Source organism: Nipponia nippon, unplaced genomic scaffold (genome assembly GCF_047370975.1).
Source record: "Nipponia nippon isolate SJK-2023a ecotype South Korea unplaced genomic scaffold, ASM4737097v1 scaffold_9, whole genome shotgun sequence".
NCBI classification, from domain to species: Eukaryota; Metazoa; Chordata; class Aves; order Pelecaniformes; family Threskiornithidae; genus Nipponia; species Nipponia nippon.
In genome coordinates, this window is record NW_028262413.1 from 37,606,926 (window position 1) to 37,625,297 (window position 18,372).

The 18,372-nt window shown below is 36.1% G+C and overlaps 1 protein-coding gene across 5 annotated transcripts in view; it reads left to right on the top strand.

Annotated features, from left to right (window-relative positions):
• FGF7 (fibroblast growth factor 7) overlaps positions 1-3,949 on the top strand; it is a 35,496-nt gene extending 31,547 nt beyond the window's left edge. For all 5 annotated transcript variants that reach the window (XM_087744735.1, XM_087744733.1, XM_009470122.2 and 2 more), the window contains exon 4: positions 199-3,949. In XM_087744735.1, coding sequence (XP_087600861.1) covers positions 199-393 — 195 coding nt within the window. In that variant the 3' untranslated portion in view covers positions 394-3,949. The remainder of the gene's footprint in view (positions 1-198) is intronic.
• The last annotated feature ends 14,423 nt before the right edge of the window (positions 3,950-18,372 follow it).

Sequence of the window (18,372 nt, forward strand, 5' to 3'; positions counted from 1 at the left end):
CTTTTTAAAATGTGGAATACTATGGGGGAATAGACAAAGCTAAAATATTCAATACTCAGATTTCAGAAGTCCAATTTATTTATTATAAATATTAATAATATGTGGGGTTTATAACACATATTCTTCTCCCATCGTCCCTAATCTAAGTACTTAAAAAAACACTTGTACCTATTTTACTCTATTATTTACTCTCAACAGAAAGTATGCAACGAGGACTGCAACTTCATCGAACTGATTGAAGAAAACCATTATAATACATATGCTTCTGCAAAATGGACACACAAAGGAAAGGAGATGTTTGTTACATTAAACCACAAAGGGGTCCCCATGAAAGGTAAAAAAACAAAGAAAGAACACAGAGCATCCCACTTTCTCCCTCTGGCAATATCCTAATCACAAATGATCTATAAAGAACTAGTTCCAGCAGGAAGATTATTTTTAAGACGACTATTTGACAAGATATCAAGAGAGGCTGGAATACTACTGAGAAACTGAACAAGCTGGACTTGCGCATTTATGTTTATTTTTAAGAGACTACATGAAAAAGATTTGAAAATATACACAAAAACAGATTTACTAACTAAAAGTTGTAAAAAATTCTAAAGAGTTGTACAATCATTATCTTAGTCATTGTAACTGGGTAGTTTCTTAAATTAATTTACCCTGAAGAATAAGTCATTACTTGATTATCTGATAATATTTTATTTAAAAAAACCTATCTGCTTCTTAAATATGGCTGCTATAATAATAATAAGCAGATGATAATGTTGTGTAAAATATGTCAGACTTTAAGGCTGCTGGAATGAGTTGTCAGATTATCAAGTCAATAGTAAATGTGGAGGCTGAGCAGTATTTTAAATACTTCCCCCAAGAAACTGATATCCTATACATAAACTATATGATCAGAAAAAAAAATATATAATCTTGTAAATGTTTATTGTTGTATTCAGATAAAAGAGTTAGTTTGGAAAAATTAAGTTTACTGTACTACAAAATGTTCCTATCTATTAATGAAACAAATACCTAATGCTGCTCTAAAAGATGTTTCAAATAGTGTATGTAAAATAATAGGAATAAAAAATGTACTTCATCTCACTTTTCACAAAATAACATTTTATATAACGATGAAGCAAAAATTCAGACATATTAAGGTTTTTTATGTAACATATCCTATCTTTTGTATAATTCCTGTTAGGGTATACAGCTTTCAGTATTGTTTTTCCATCCTTATACATGCTTTTTCTGTTGTTACAGCATTAAACATTATTTTAAGTTGTATTTGAACTTTATTGTTCTAAGTTATTTAAATGTTATTTATAAAAAAAAATACTTATTAAGCTGCATCTGTTTCATATGCTTTTAATTCTAAAAGAATAACAAAATGGTCTGGCTGAGATGCATGAATTTTTTTCTGTGACCAGACACAAAGACTAGCACACAACCTTCTTGCCAACATACATTGGATGGCAGACAAAAATGACAGCCTGCAGCAAATCGCACAATGGACATCTCAAAAGAAACAATGCAAAAATGTAAAAAATCTTTGACACATACTCTTACTAATTGAATTTAATAGCATGCTCAGAGTTACACCAGGTAAAAGAAGGTTACAGTTCCGGCAGGTACTGGAATTAATCCTCAAATCGTAGAACCTATACTTACCGATACAGAAGTATGTAAGAGCCTATATGACTAGTTTGAAACCTCAGCCAAAATCAGTGTGAGCTGATGAAGAAAAGACATCTTAATTTTCAAGCTATTAAAGTGTTCAACTAAGCCCTGCATGACTAATGCATTATATCATTTGATCCTGTTCAGTTTGCCTACAAGTTTTCTCGGTATTGTGATAATTGTGCTTAGATAAAGATCACCAAAAAATCCGCCAAAACAGCTGCCAGATGACTGGGATGGAGTCAAGTTAATTACTAATGGTCTTAAATGCTCTACATTTCATTAGAAGTGTCTAGAGTCAACCATTTTTTCCTACATGAGACACTTTCTTTGTAACAGCACTCTCAGAAAACAGCAACAATTCTCTTTAACAAATATTTCTTTTTTTAAAAAATACTTGTTTAACAAATACTATAATTTGAAAATAATTTATCATTTTTGACTTGCTAATATCAAACATCAAAGTGTAGATATAAATGGGTCGATGCAGAAAAAATTGTCAATACAGCTATATCAGTAAACCTTCGTTGTGCTTTTGCTAGTTTATCTGTTGTTCACTGAATACAATAGACTGTACTACCCAAGAAGCTTTTTTGCTGATAACTGTCTGCACTACTTTCTGTGAATATATAAACACTGAAACAAAGTTCACGCTCATGATCAACATTAACATACTAGCAAAAGTTTCTAGATCTAAACTAGGTTAGTTGAAGCTTTGAAATAAAAATTAAAAGAACAAAATCTCATTAAGATTGTTTGTGCTTAAAAGCTTTACTGAAGTTTGAATTAAAAGGTGAATATGCACATTAATATATGAATATATATGCCAAAAAAGCTTAAACTTAAATCCAGATACAGACAAGCTCTTCTAAAGATCTTTTGATTACATAATTCAAAAATATAGCAATACAGTCAAACAATTCCTGAACCCCAAAGGTAATTAGCCCCTACTGCTACGTGCTTTATCTAATGGATCACTGTATTACCATCATTATCAGGTAAGCCAAGGCTGCTTTATGTTTTACAGCTGTCATCTCAAATGCATCCTACGAGTGAATGGTTCACAAAAAGCCACCTGAGTGCAAATGACACAATCCTTCAGTAGCACAGTCATATGGCCTTACATGTTGTAATACTTTCCTTATGTTGACTTAGCAGAGGAGGGGCTGTATGGTTTTTTATGCTTTCTCGTTCATTTCTTCTGGCATTTTAATAGTCAAACAGACTTAAAGGTTAGAACATATACTGGGTTGTTCTATTCCAGTACATAATGGAAAAGGTGAACAGAAAAGCAAGATCAGATCAACCCAGTTGAGCAATTTTCAAAATATCTTTAACTTAGAAAATCTCTTCCAAAATAAAATGTTTCTTTTCATCTGTCTCAAAAATATCAGCGTAATGCTAAAAACAGAGAATAATAATCAGAAAATTTATAGTGATGACCTACAGTAGCAAATTATTAAAAGAGAAGGATAAAAAAAAAAAGAATCTATTAGATTTTAACAGGTATTATTCAAATAGATGTCAGAAGTCCTCACAAAAGCCTTTTATACCAATTACATCACAATCCCATCTTAACATCAACCATGCAATATACCACGTGGGAGGAAAACAGGTTCGTATGAAAAGAAACAGATAGACCTGTCTGGATATGGCTCATTACTAACCTTTATAATACTAAAGGTTCAAGAAAATCCAAACAAAGTGGGCTATAAAAGCCACACTCAATTGTAATTTCTTTGTTTTTCCTTCAGATGCATTGGCTTTCGTCTAGCTTTTTGCTTTGTTTACCACAGATACTACAAAGTGTAAACAGACTGTGGTTTAGAACAGAAATATAAGCTCCTGTGGTTTAAATAGCCATTCTATTTAGCCACCTTCAATAACCATTCACATTTCCCAGAAACTGCTCCATTACGCGGGCTCTTTAAATTTAACTAACAAGGTTCTACTTACTTACTTATCTTTTGTATTAGTGCTGATAAATACTCTGTGACACAGAAGTGAGATAATCTCATCTGGGGAATCTCATAGAAGACTCCAGAGTCTCCATTCTTGGAGGTTTTCAAGACCTGACTGGACAAAGCCCTAAGCAAATCAGTCTAAAATCAGTGCGGGCCCTACTTTGAGGAGGAGATTGGGCAAGACACCTGCAGCACCCTTCCAACCCGAATGAGTCTATGATTCCATATGGAAGTTATTTTTAAAACAGCCATTTGGAGTGCAGTTCAACCTCTTTGAACAACTACACAAAACACATTTTCCATGTTAGGGGGATAATTACACGTTTGCCTCACAGTTTATCTATAATATGTATGTCATTAAAGGTATGTAAAATGGTGTAAATACATTCCATAACACAATAAAAAATGACAATTGGACAATTTGCATGACGTTTAAAAGACACGATATGGTACAATATGGTCTCTCTTTTAGTTCCATTGCAAGTAGTTTAAAACACCACTGTGCTTAGCATCTGTAATAATCAGGTTACCAAATGATTAATCACTTGAGTAATTATTAGAATACATTTGTCTGTGTTTTAAATCACTTTTTGAAGAAAAGATGTATACTCTTTTTTAACGAGCTGAAGCAAAATGTAAGTTAACGTTAAATCAATAAAGTAATAAGAGAACAACAGTATTTCACTGCACTCAACAACAAGTATCTGAGTTGTCTAAATACTTCATAAGCTTATGCAACTGAACTCCTCAATACTAACTTTTTGAAAAACATAATAATTTCATAACATTTAACATATGTAGAAAATGAAAGTGACAGGCTAGGTGATTTTCCCCAGGTTAGGGAAACAGTCATCATCAGAGTTGAGATCCATAATTAGAACTAATACTTTTTTTAACTAACATTTAATAACAACAAAAAAAAGGAATTCAACTGTTTACATCACTGGATGGGTTTTAAAAGGTAATAGTTATTTAAATCACAAGTTTACTTAAAACAAGGGAGAAGGTGAATTTATTAGTAGAAAAAATACTAACTCCTCTGTGCTGTTAGTAGAATAATTGTGAAGATTAGGCCTGTCTTTAAAGCAGAAACTCAGATGGGAAAATATTCAAGGAGTTGCATGAGGTTGTTAACATGACATTTATATTAACTTTAATGATATTCACATATCAAAATTTCTAAAAAAGCTTTTTAACACCATACATTTAAATTCATAGTCTTACATAAAATACAACTGCAGAATTTAATTATAAAAAATTGAAAAACAATCATATATTATTAAAAGTACGAAGTGTCAAAACTTGAGCTCTGTAAATAACTTCACAATACCTGGCTGAGGAAAGCTAGCTTGTAAATCTCGAGCATTCCAGACGCTGAAATTTTATAACTGGTTACATTCCAGAACTGAAATGGAGTTTTTCATCAATTCTGTTTGGAAGGCAGATCCTAGCTTACGAAGATTGCTTGTTTCATTAAGAAAACTCTTTTACTTAGAGGCCTCGCACTTGAAAAGATTGACTCTTAACACAGAGGGGAAAAAAAAGAACTCATTTCAGAGGAAATTACTTCCTCATGAGAATAAACTATTTTCCTTCAGTGCTAACCAGAAAAGCAGAGGAATTCAAATGAAGGTGCATAAACTTGTCACATAATAGTTACAGTGTTTTCAGACTGAAGTCCAATAGCAAACAGGAATCCTTACTTTTAAGATCATTTCTAAAACAGTGTTTTAGCAAAGATGGTTAAAGCTCTGAACACTGAGCAGTCTTCAGTGAAGTACAGATCTTAAAGGATACCAGGTACCTAAAAGGTGGATATTGTACCTAGTGAGAACTTGAAGGTGTCAGGTTAAATAGGGTGCCAGAGTTCAATGGATCTCAATAGGAAGCAGATACCTAGTGTGCTCACCTACATTATGAAAGTAGGTATTTGCCTTACGTAGTACCCAGATAGCTTTGTGAAACTCATTACAAGTTTACTTTGCATGTATCAACAGCTTCCCCATCTTTGAGGAGTTAGGCTGGTCAGTTTTAAGGGCTCAGTCCTCTGCAGGCTAAGCTCTTTCTGGAGCTAATAGCCTGTGAAATTAAGAAGCATTTGTGTCACTTGGATATTCAGAATTTTGTAAGACTAAAACACAAAAAAATCTTTTTCTAGCTTTGCAAAGTAAACACTGAAAACAACTGATTCTACAGACCAGTCTTCATTGGCTTGCACCTCTGTTTTCTGACCATGTGCCAACAATGGACTGACATATCTATGGTGTGATGTTAACTGAACAACTCGTGCAAATCCTTATGTAATGCCTTATTTATATATTTCTGGTTTCATACAGCAGCAGAGGCACTACTTCGAGCCTATATCCCGCTTCCCGAAAGGAAGAACCCAAACCGAAGGTGTTTCTTTGTCCCACCTTTATTTAAAAGAATCTCTGTCTCACTTTATTCACAGAATCACAGAATGGTTGAGGTTGGAAGGGACCTCTGCAGGTCCAAGCCCCTTGCTCAAGCAGGGCCACCTGGAGCCAGTTGCCCAAGACCATGTCCAGATGTTTTTTTAATATCTCCAAGGAGAGAGACTCCACAACCTCTCTGCGCAACCTGTGCCAGTGCTCAGTCACCCTCACAGTAAAAAAGTGTTTCCTGATGTTCAGATGGAACATCCTGTCTTTCAGTTTGTGCCCATTGCCTCTGGTCCTGTCACTGGGCACCATTGAAAAGAGCCTGGCTCAGTCCTCTTTGCACCCTCCCTTCAGGTATTTATATACATTGATAAGATCCCCCCTGAGCCTTCTCTTCTCCAGGCTGAACAGTCCCAGCTCTCTTAGCCTTTCCTCATGGGAGAGATGCACCAGTCCCTTAATCATCTTTGTGGCCCTTAATTGGACTCTCTCCAATATGTCTATGTCTCTCTTGTACTGAAGAGCCCAGAATTGAACACAGCACTCCAGGTGTGTCATCACCAGTGCTGAGTAGAGGGGAAGAATCACCCCCCCATTCTTCCAACTAATTCAGTAATATCTTTATTATCACTAGAAATGTTTTTATAATAATAATGCTATGTGGTATAATTTTAATCAGAATTCAGGACTGGCTCCCTTTACAGTTACAACTGGCTGTCTAAGCATAAACACAATTTACTATTACCTTGGACAGCACCAGTTGTGATGGACGAGAATCAAGGCATTGGCTAGTGACTGCTGAGTTTTCATGGTTCATCTACTGGCCTTTGAAACCTGGTTCTGCTACAGATGTATTATATAACTTTAAGCAGGCCACTTTCAATGTCCTATTCGATAAGTAAGAAAAAGAAGTTCGAGTCTGGTACGTGCTGCTAAAACATTAAACATACACCCACGCTAGTTTTAAATTATCAGACTAATCACCACAGGGCACAGGTCAGCAGGGGAGATGTAGCTGTTTCTACCCACACTCATAGTGACTTCTGTTGCTACACAGGACACCATACTGTCATAGTTAGATTGTTACCTCTGTTCAAGCCAGCTAACAAGGTTAGCTTGTGTATGTCTATATGAGTTGCTGCGATATTATTGCACAGTACAGAAACACCGAATGACACCTTTAGAGGAAAGGGAACACTCGGAAACCATGGACACTCAATTCTTGTGTGAGACACAGCATGTTAATATGACAGGTAACTTGCCTATATACCCTATTCCTACTGATTTCACCAGAAACTAGGCACCAAAGTGGATCAGGACAAGCAAGTAACTTCTCAGTGGTGATAAAAGAGAACAAGTGATTATTGAACAAAACTGTGAGCGTCCTCCAAGCCTAAAGCAATAAGGTAGATCACAGAATAGGACATTAACAGGAAGAGCTAAAATAGTAAGGCTTCTCCCTTTTATTTTCTTGTCACAGAAAAAACCAAGTCATTATATAACATTAGCTTCAGTGACTTCAGAAATTACTGTCATTAAAGCAGATTCAGTTAGGTTAGAAGTGTTATTATAATCAACAGCTAAGGTGATTTACTGAACTTGCTTCACAAATAATCACTTCCTACTCGGTTTCATATTCTTGTTTTCGTATACTAGTAAAGCACTGCAATGACCAAGATCCAAAAGGAAATATGATTTTACCAGAACAAAACCCTTGGAATTTATAAAAATCATGCAAATGTTTCCACTGGGTTTAGGTTTTGTAAAAGCATCTTATTTTTTAAATCCAAATGTTCCTCTCTTCAAAAACATAGACACATTTCTGTTTCTAAAAACTGTACTGCAAACTGAGCAACACACAAAAAATGGATTCTGTAAACAAGAATTTCCTTTCAAGACTGTAACTTGATAAGAGTAACACTGACTTTCAACTTCAAAGAAACCACATTTCTTTTTTTTTAATTGTACTTGAAAAGGAATACTAAAGTAAGAAAAGGAAAATTATTCAGGAAAGCTAACAGGCAATACATAACGACAGTAAGATAGCTCACTTTATTAAGCCACAGATGTGCAGAGCCAATCCATACAAAGATTCTACAAAGCTGTATTCATTTGTAGAGACCAAATCCTTCAGCTAGGTCTCAAGAGCAACTCTCCTCTTTGCTTAGATAGCCTGTTCCACTGGGAAAAACCCACACAGTTCTCTCATATCTACATTACAAGAGAAAGCTTTGTGGGAATCATGGCACACGCCAGAACACTTCCCTTCCTCTGACATATCTGCAGTACTGCACTGGGATTTCCTGAGTACAGCATGTTCCAAACCTCCTCTCGTTAACATTAACAGATACAAGAGACAACCCTCTATCTTTTCCTAAGCATTTAACATAACCATACAGAAAATGTGTCAGAGTGATATCACTGAAAACGGTAAGGGCTGGGAGTGGGAAGAGTGTTATCAACAAAGCGGGGTGAGTAGCCTTGAAAATTTGCACAGACATATCTTTTCCCATTCAGGTAGATTCCATCACTAAAGAATTTCTAAAATCATTCTTCAGCTTATCTTTAAGACTGGCAATGAATATCCCTATTTTATATAGCCAATTATAAGCTAGAAAATTGAAAATCAAAGAATCACAGACTTCCCTGCCTTAATTTATACTTATGATGCAAATTTATGAGTTTTCTCACAGACATTTTCCTCTGAATTATATTGCACCAAAAATAAGGTTTTCCTACCTTGGTGACTGGGGAATGATCTAAATCCAGAAAAAGCATATGAGCCCATGGAAAAAAGGATGGGGAAAAAAACGGCAAGGATGGGAAAAGTTGTTTGGTTACAGTTGGGGCAGAAGGAAGATAAAAAGGAGTAAGAGAAGACTGGTAGCATAAAATGATGGCTGTAGTTGCTAAAAGGAGAACAGTAATTTCAGGCGATGGGAAGAGAGAAGAAGCTGGCTAGCTTGAAGAAACAAAACGTTGGATAACATTCAGAAAGGGAGCAAGCTAGAAGCAGCATCAGCATAAAAAGCTTGAGAAAAGAAGTCAAAATAGCAGCAATGACAAAGAACAGCAGGCTAGTATGAAAGAATAACAGTCAAAGATGTGATCCACCAGGACAGGGAAGACAAAGGGGTAGAAGTTAGAGGGTAGAATGCAAGACAAACTGAAAATGGGAGCCAGGTGCCAGAGAAAGGAGTAGAAAAAAGACTAGCTGTCGTTAGTATTAGAGAAACTGACAAACTGAAACCATCAGATTTTACTAGATGGAGTATCAGCAGCTTCTTTAAATACCTTGTAATATTGTTTGCATCTTAAGTAAATGAAAGTATCAGTATATTGGGAAGATATATGTTTAGAGTTGATCAAAATCCACAATTCATTTTAATTGCTATAACATTCTGATTTTGTGCAAGACAAACTTAAAATATTACTAATATTTTATGTTGACAATTAGATTTTGTAATGTACTGTAAGTTTCATTCCAAAATGCATAAAGTGATGTGCATTATGTGTTTAAAAATATTTGCAAGACTTACTGGCTGCTGTAGAACTGGCAGATGCGCTAGCTTGTATGCTAGCAGTAGCATCTCTATTGGTATGATTTACTGTGGCAGCCTTAAAGCTTTCAAGATTCCATTTCTTCCATACACATTTCCCTGGTTTTAGACCTGAAAATCAAAAATTTAATTTAGAAAAATGTTTATGCTAATTTTGAAAATCACCTTATGAATCTTCCCAAATGAAATTAAAATTGCTTTCTTTCCTGTTTCCAATGTGCAAACTTTTATGCCCATGGTCAACTTCAGGCTTGGGATCCAAGCCTGTTAACTGAAATAATTATATTCATATACTTAAAGTCAACCAGGACAGTTTTTGCTATTTCCCGTCTGCTTCTGCTTGGTTTTGCACATGAGTGAATATCCTTACTTTGTGGTTGTTCCAATTCTGGTAATTTAATACATTTGCATATGTTTTCTTGAGGTTGTGAATTATTCTGGCAGCAATACATAATTTACTTTATTCAGTGGTTTTCAACATTCATTCCAGTAGAATTTTGCACAGCTCCCACACCGTAAGTTTCACGCAGATACAGAATCTATGCCATACAGTGGTCTCCTAGTTTCTTGGGATTTTTTTCTGGTCTGACTAAATTTCAGTTAATTCTATCCATTATCTATTTATAGTTGTTACACATTACGGAGTATACTGTGGGTTTACCCAGCTCTTCCAAGTTAAAGGCCCATTTGGAGTTTGGTGCATATATAACTTTGAAGTATGTAAACCTTCTCTAAATTAAATCTTTCAGGGTGATCTTTTTCTACACACAATTTTCTCTGTCTGTAACTAAAAAGAAAATTCTGTCCAACAAACAGTGACTGACACAGAGAAAGGTTTTGAGAAAATATTTCTGTATTTTATATCTACTTCAAGAACATATTTCTATTGTATTTGTCCATCAGCTGCAACATACAAGATAATGAAACCCACATTGTCATGAAATCTAAATAAATGAGCACTAAAGATAGAAATCTGCTCTAAATCTAAGTTTTGGAATGGATATTAAGTGACATATACAATCTAAAAACCATAAACTGTTACTGTTAAAACATGCAGATATTTAATGGTAATATGATACTACTTCCACTAGAAACTTCTAGGACAGGTACAGTCTGAATCTTTTAAGAATATTTCTACAAAGTGACTGTTTTTATAGAGATACCTTCAAGGCCACCTACAAATAGTTACTGGGGAAGATCTCCTAGTCCTCTGTTTCAACAACAAAAAAAAAAATCCTCACTATGTTCAGCAGCTTTTCCAGGAATTAGTACAGTTTTGCTTAGGGCTTGAATTTTAAGGCTTTCTTCCTGGCTGCATTTATGTGCTTACCATAGATTCTTCCAGAATACTTCTCCTATACAGTATCACAAAGAAACCAGTGAAATTAAATCTGCATTCATCAGTTCAATTATAAGTTGTGTCTCTGGGTATGATTATATCCTTGCTGGCTAATTCTGCAATAGTTAAGTACTTTTACAGCTAAAAGAGCTACTACAGAACAGAGTCACTGCAATAAGGCGATGACTGGACTGGATTAGAGCCTATACATAACCTTAAAAATACAATACTTTCTTTTCAGTATCATCCTGATACCAACTCTAAAGAGATTATCAGTTCCCATCCACTCAAACTTTGAGGCTTTTAAACACCGAGTGACATCAGAGCTTAATTTAATGGGGAAAAATATATCATTAAATCCAACTGAAAAATGCCAATCTAGCTTCATCCTCACTCATCTTACGGAGGAACAGTTCCAAAACTGGATCTAACATGTGTCATGATAGAAAGACAGAAACGCAGGCAGGTTGTCAGAAATGTCTCATATTTGCAGTAAGACTTTATCATTACTGAACACTGGGAGGTCCAGTCCAGCTAATCTTGCTACACAAATAAAAAATTAGAATGCAGTATGCCTCCACTGTGTCAGCTGTGGGATACTAAACAGGTTTGTCAGGACAGATCTAGACAGCACAGTTTAACAATTAAAACAGGCTACATTGTTTGACATGCTTTTGCCAAAAAACTTCTGAAATGTCAGATCCAGTTTTATTTTTCCTTAAAGAGAAATAATGCCATGGATAGTCAGCTCAGATTCTTTGTCTCCTTTCCAGGCCAGTGTTTTAAACTATCCATATTTATATAGCAACAATGAGAATTAAGATGTCGTCATCATCATCATTACTATTACCGAGCAGAGAAAGCCAGCTTTGACAATAGTATTCCTAGTACTGAATTTTCTATGTATGTATATCATTACTAAGGGAAAAAGCAATAGATTCTTACTGAAATGCAGACATGGTGGTGTAGACAAAACAGGCATCAGGGAGAAGGAAAAAACCTACCAGTACCTGATATCCACTGAAAAATTAAGTCTACCAATCCATCCTTAAAATCATCATCAAAAAAATTAATAAATTCAGGAAACGCTTCATAGAAAGTGACATAAATGACTTGTGACAAACAATCAGGATATACCTGCCAAAACAAGATTAACACTGTATCTAAAAAGACTACAGAAGAGATCTATTATTACAATTTGTTTTAGTTAATGTAAAAATATTCAAGTGAACTGTAGTAATTGCAAAGCCATTCTGCTAAAAAAATAGTACAACCTTTTATTATTTGTGTGAAACATTAGGCAACTGTATCAACAATAGGGAAATTCACTTCTCAAAAATTTGCTTAATCAGTGTATAAGTCCAGTTAAGCCTGAATTGGAAGATACGGATTTCAACAAATTACGTACTTTGAACAAGTCACTTAGGGTTAAAATTGGGATGCAGAATAAGGTATTCTTTGTTAATATTTAACTAATCATTATATTTAATGAAAACCAAGACATTTTAAAAAAATCACATCTTTTATATTATCATTAGATTTTGCTATTCACGCATTATACAAGCCAAAAAAAATTCACTTCTGATTGCCTATGATCATTTCTAGCTTTTTCTCACCATTTCTGATTGTTTTCTCTCTGGTACTTAAATGCATGTGTCTGGTACTTAAATGCATGTGCTTCCAGCTCCCTTTTAGAGCCAAATGCTGCCAACCTGGAGACATGTGAATCAGTTTATCTGACATGTTAATACTTCTATGAGCTGAAATACAGCATCTACCCATATATCACTGAAACTGCTAATTGTACTGTTACCTGAAAAAAACCATCATCTTTAGCATCCCTGGGAACAAGAAGAAAATGTGCCACAAAATCTGCAATTTTGTCAAACAAGTGGTCTTGATCTTCTTGGTTAGGCTTCAAAGGGGAAAAAAATCAGGAAAAAGGTATCAATCAGCATAAATCAGATATAGTTGTGTGCTAATATACTGATGCATGACATTATTAAAACTCATGTTTATCTATCTTATGATGTGAGGCATTGACAACACAAAGGAATACCACCAAAACACATATTCTTAAATGAGTTCCACCTCTTACTCCAATATGTTGTTCTTCTAAATGTATTAACATATTTTTTTTAGTATATTGCAGTAGTTTCTGATTCAGAATAGCACTTAAGAACACGCATTATTTGAAGCATATGTTAAATCTATCAGCCAACAATTAAGATGGAATCTAAGTGCTGTACTGAACCAAAGCCAGTGTACATAATCAGTCTCCTGCCACATGAATATTTTCCTTCTCTTCTTAATAAAGAACATAGTGATCACCTGAGGTAACAGAATCCATACACTTTTGATTTATGTTCTTAACCTAAATATTACAAACTCATACATTTTATAAATCCTAGCACCATTATACAAAGTAAGCAAAGTAAAATAAACAGTCAATTTGATCTAAAGGTTTATTTTAAGCTCCATGGTATAAATCATAGAATCATAGAATCGTTAAGGTTGGAAAAGACCCTTAAGATCATCAAGTCCAAACGTTAACCCAGCATTGCCAAGTCCACCACTAAACCATGTCCATAAGCACCATGTCTACCCATCTTTTAAATACCTCCAGGGATGGAGACTCAACCACTTCCCTGGGCAGCCTGTTCCAGTGCCTGACTACCTTTTCAGTGAAGAACTTTTTCCTAATATCCAACCTAAACCTCCCCTGGCGCAGCTTGAGGCCGTTTCCTCTCGTCCTATCACTTGTTACTAGGGGAAGAGACCGACCCCCACCTCGCTACAGCCTCCTTTCAGGTAGTTGTAGAGAGCAATAAGGTCTTCCCTCAGCCTCCTCCTCTCCAAACTAAACAACCCCAGCTCCCTCAGCCACTCCTCGTAAGACTTGTGCTCTAGACCCTTCACCAGCTTCATTGCCCTTCTCTGGGCACGCTTCAGCACCTCGATGTCCTTCTTGTAGTGAGGGGCCCAAAACTGAACACAGTACTCGAGGTGCGGCCTCACCAGTGCCGAGTACAGGGGCACTATCACCTCCCTGGTCCTGCTGGCCACACTATTCCTGATACAAGCCAGGATGCCATCGGCCTTCTTGGCCACCTGGGCACACTGCTAGCTCATGTTCAGGTGGCTGTCAACCAACACCCCCAGGTCCTTTTCCACGGGGCAGCTCTCCAGCCACTCCTCCCCCAGCCCGTAGCATTGCATGGGGTTGTTGTGACCCAAGTGCAGGACCCGACACTGAGCCTTGTTGAATCTCATACAGTTGGCCCCGGCCCAACGATCCAGCCTGTCCAGGTCCCTCTGTAGGGCCTTCCTACCCTCCAGCAGATCGACACTTCCACCCAGCTTGGTGTCACCTGCAAACTTACTGAGGGTGCACTCAATCCCCTCATCCAGATCATCGATAAAGATATTGAACAGGACCGGCCCCAACACTGAGCCCTGGGGAACACCACTCGTGACCGGCCACCAACTGGATTTGACTCCATTCCCCACCACTCTCTGGGCTCAGCTGTCCAGCCAGTTTTTAACCCAGCGCAGAGTGCACTTATCCAAGCCATGAACAGCCAGCTTCTCCAGGAGAATGCTGTGGGAGACAGTGTCAAAGGCCTTACTAAAGTCCAAGCAGACAACATTCACAGCCTTCCCCTCATCCACTAAGCGGGTCACCTTGTCACAGAAGGAGACCAGGTTAGTGAATCAGGACCTCCCTTTCATAAACCCATGCTGACTGGGCCTGATCCCCCGGTTGTCCCACACGTGCTGCGTAATGGCACTCAAGATGACCTGCTCCATGACCTTCCCCGGCACTGAGGTCAGGCTGACAGGCCTGTAGGTCCCCGGATCCTCCTTCCGACGCTTCTTGTATAGGCACGTCACATTTGCTAACTTCCAGTCATCTGGGACCTCCCCGGTTGACCAGGACTGCTGATAAATGATGGTGATGATGATAAATGACAAACCTGGTAACTAAATTAGTTCTTCATGTGTTCAACTACTGCTCTTTAAAGTCATGTGAAAAGTTAGTCTTGGGCCTACACTTGATGCAGTCGAGCTTAATCAAAACACTTGCATTTTTGTACTTGCAGAATGTGCAGCTTATTTGTTTGATAATAACAGATCTAAGAATGCTTCAAATTATCTTATACCTTAAACTTTCAGAGAAATCACCACCAAAAAGAATCCTGAAACACTGCAATAGATGATTTTGAGAGAAACAAACTTCTCCAAACTTTGAGAGCATTTTTCTGTCAAAACAACAATAAAATATTCATTACACTGAATGCAGACATTTAAAAAATTCTAAAACCACAAAACAAACCAAAACTAGACAAAGGTAAAAAGTACAAGGATTTTCATTTGGAACACAATCCACAAGCAAATAGGAACTTCTTTCAGTTTGCAGAAATACTGAAAAAAACTTGCAGGGGAAATGCTTAGCTTTTACCGAGAAGAACAAAAGCAGTTTCTTTGGGTACCTCAACATCAGGTTGTCAAAATACGGGGACTGATCTGGATTTGCCAGATACCTGCAACTCTCTCAATTTTTTACTGTTGTTTTTTTTTTTTAAATTTTCAGTAAACCTAAGACTAAAAGTCTAAACATCTAAAGTTTAAAACACGAAAATGAAAGTATACAAAATTAGTAAGACAGCAAGTCACACTTGCTGCATTAAATTTATTACATAATTTAAAAGTATGTAAGAACAGAAATATTGTAAATAACTGCAACAACAAAGCAGATGAAGACACGGGGTTACCTTATTTCCTTTTACATTAGGAGGCAAACATTGATTCTAAACTGTGCCAGAACTGTGTGCCGAAGTGCTAACAGGGTTTCCATACTCCGTGCGTCTTGCTTATCTGGGTACATTTGCATACATTTAAGCACAAATAAACAAAATTTTAAAATCAGTCCTCCAAAGTTTTTTTTTTAAAACACAGATGTGGCATTTCAGAAAGCTACATCAGGTTCTGGCAGCATATTACAAATGCCTCTAACAGGAATAGCTGTAGATTATAAACTCACATAAGATTTTTATCCAGTGCAAGCAGTAAGGTCTACAGCCATTCTTTGAGTGCCAAGACATTAGGTTTTATGCAAAAAAATTATGACATTTTATACTTTGTAGGACTAGTGATTACTTCTGTATATTGATATTTCACTGTCAACTTCAACAAGCATGCTTCTGTTTGTATTTAAACACTTTTTCTTAAAAATATTACATTCATGCACACATGTGTTTTGCAGCAAGTACTATCAACAGGACTATTTGACATAGACTTTGTCAAGGCTGCTCAACAATGTGATTAAACCTATCCTTCACTCTGTACAACTTGTTTTTATCAGCTTGACAGTATTTGGACTTGGACAAATGACAGAATTAACAGTTTCCTTCATTTATAAATCTGAAGCAGTCAAAATTAATTCAGAAAAATGCAGTGTGTAAGTGACATAACATTTAGAGTATTCTTCAGTCTGATCAGTTAGTAACTATTTTAACATAGATTGTGAAATTCATGTAATACTATTTAACGCAGGTTAATTTGCAAAAAAGTCGTAAAAATAATTTTTATTTTAATAATAACAACTTAATATCCAAAATGGATCAAAAGTCAGGATTTCAGAGTATCTGATACCAGTAACAAATTAATGATTGTTTTATGTTGGTGATAACTATGATCACATGACTATTAGGAATCTGTTCCTCTTGTTTATATATATTTCTGTACCAGTGCAATCCTACTGATCCTACAGGATAAAGGAAGTAATTTTGGACAGCTACGTATCAAATCTTTAAAATGTTTCTATAGCGAGAATTCAAATTTGTTCATAAAATAAATTATTTTTTCCTTATGGTCTAATTTATACTCTAGGTATGTACGCTTATCTAATCTGTACCTTGTTACATTAAGCATTTACATTTTAAAAATAAATACTAATGAAAGCTTACACATTTCCACTTCCAGCGGAAGTTATAAAAAAAATCTAACGTACTGTATGTTGGCCTTTCACAGTGCCGTGAATTCTGACTCTGCCCCAAACTGACTTCCTCAAGGAGAAAGCTACCCTGACCTACCAGTCAACTAACTGGCCACAGGAACAGGGATCACTGCCTGAAGCAGATCACAAAGAGAGCAAAGACATAGCTCTAAATCAGCCCTGTTTTTTCAACTGTTACTTAAAATACTCAATTTGCAAGGAAAGATTATGACTTCTCATTTGTCTGCTACTAAAGTAACTAAAGTATTAAGAGCCATACTTTATTCTCACTGAAGAGAGTAAAAAATGAAAACAGAAAGATTAGGGTTGCAATAATACTCTACATTGTCATTTTCAATTTTTGTGGCTAATTCAATCAAGGGGCAGGTGCAAAAGCTTTATCTTTACATATAATTAGTACCCCACATCAGTCATGTAAAAGATGGGTGCATGCACACTGGGGGAATTAGCACATCAAATCTTGCCTTAGCTGTCAAAAAAAGAGCTGTGAACTAGCATTAACAGTGCGCACTGAAGCCCTTATAGTGACCAGCTGCTTTTTGCTGCTGTTGGTCATATGAAAGAAATAAGGAATGTCTTCACTTTTTACACCTTCAGGTGGGAAGCATGAGTATGTACTTCGGTATGTTGTGAGGCCCTGTCTGACACTGCTGCTACAAGATCAGTTTCACAACCTTGAGGTTCATGCCCACCAGCTGTGGAGTAAAAGTGAATGATCACCCAGAGAAGAAATTAATCTGAAATTCAGTTGCCTAATAGCATTCAAGTGTTTTACATACTTGCTGCAAACTCCTGCTTTACTGATCCTACAATTCCTGAAGCAAATCAGATGTTACAATCACCTCCCTGCATAAATCACACCCTGAGCATTGTCAGGTCTGTGTACTCAATGATACACTAAAAAAAAAAATTATCATGTAATTTAAGATTATGTGTAACATATATGCCAAAGGGGACTGCAATAAAATTACATATTCTACATTCTAATTCTGGGTTTACCTCACTTTCGAAAATCTTTTCAAGTTTAATACTAGTTTAACATTATTTATTTCAGTACTTTAATTATTGGTCAACTCTGGGACACAAGGACAGGGCAGCAAAAAGAATCCTTCAACAATAATGGCTCCTAATAATAAATGACCACTAGATTTGTCAATTTTGTAGCTTCAAGAAATGCTAACAGTGATACTAAAAGGAGTATGAAAATGGAACACAAAGGTAAATGTGTCCAAATATTTTCAATACTCTTTATCAGCAGCTTCTGTTCAGGATACTGAAAGAAAGAGTATGTACTTGGAAATGCTGGGCTTTTACAACTAAGTCCCAAAGTTTTAGAGCTTCCAAATGTCTTGGTAATTCTGAAAGTTGTTTTACCTTGAAACCAGGGTAGTTATAGCTCTAAAAAGAAAAGAAAAAT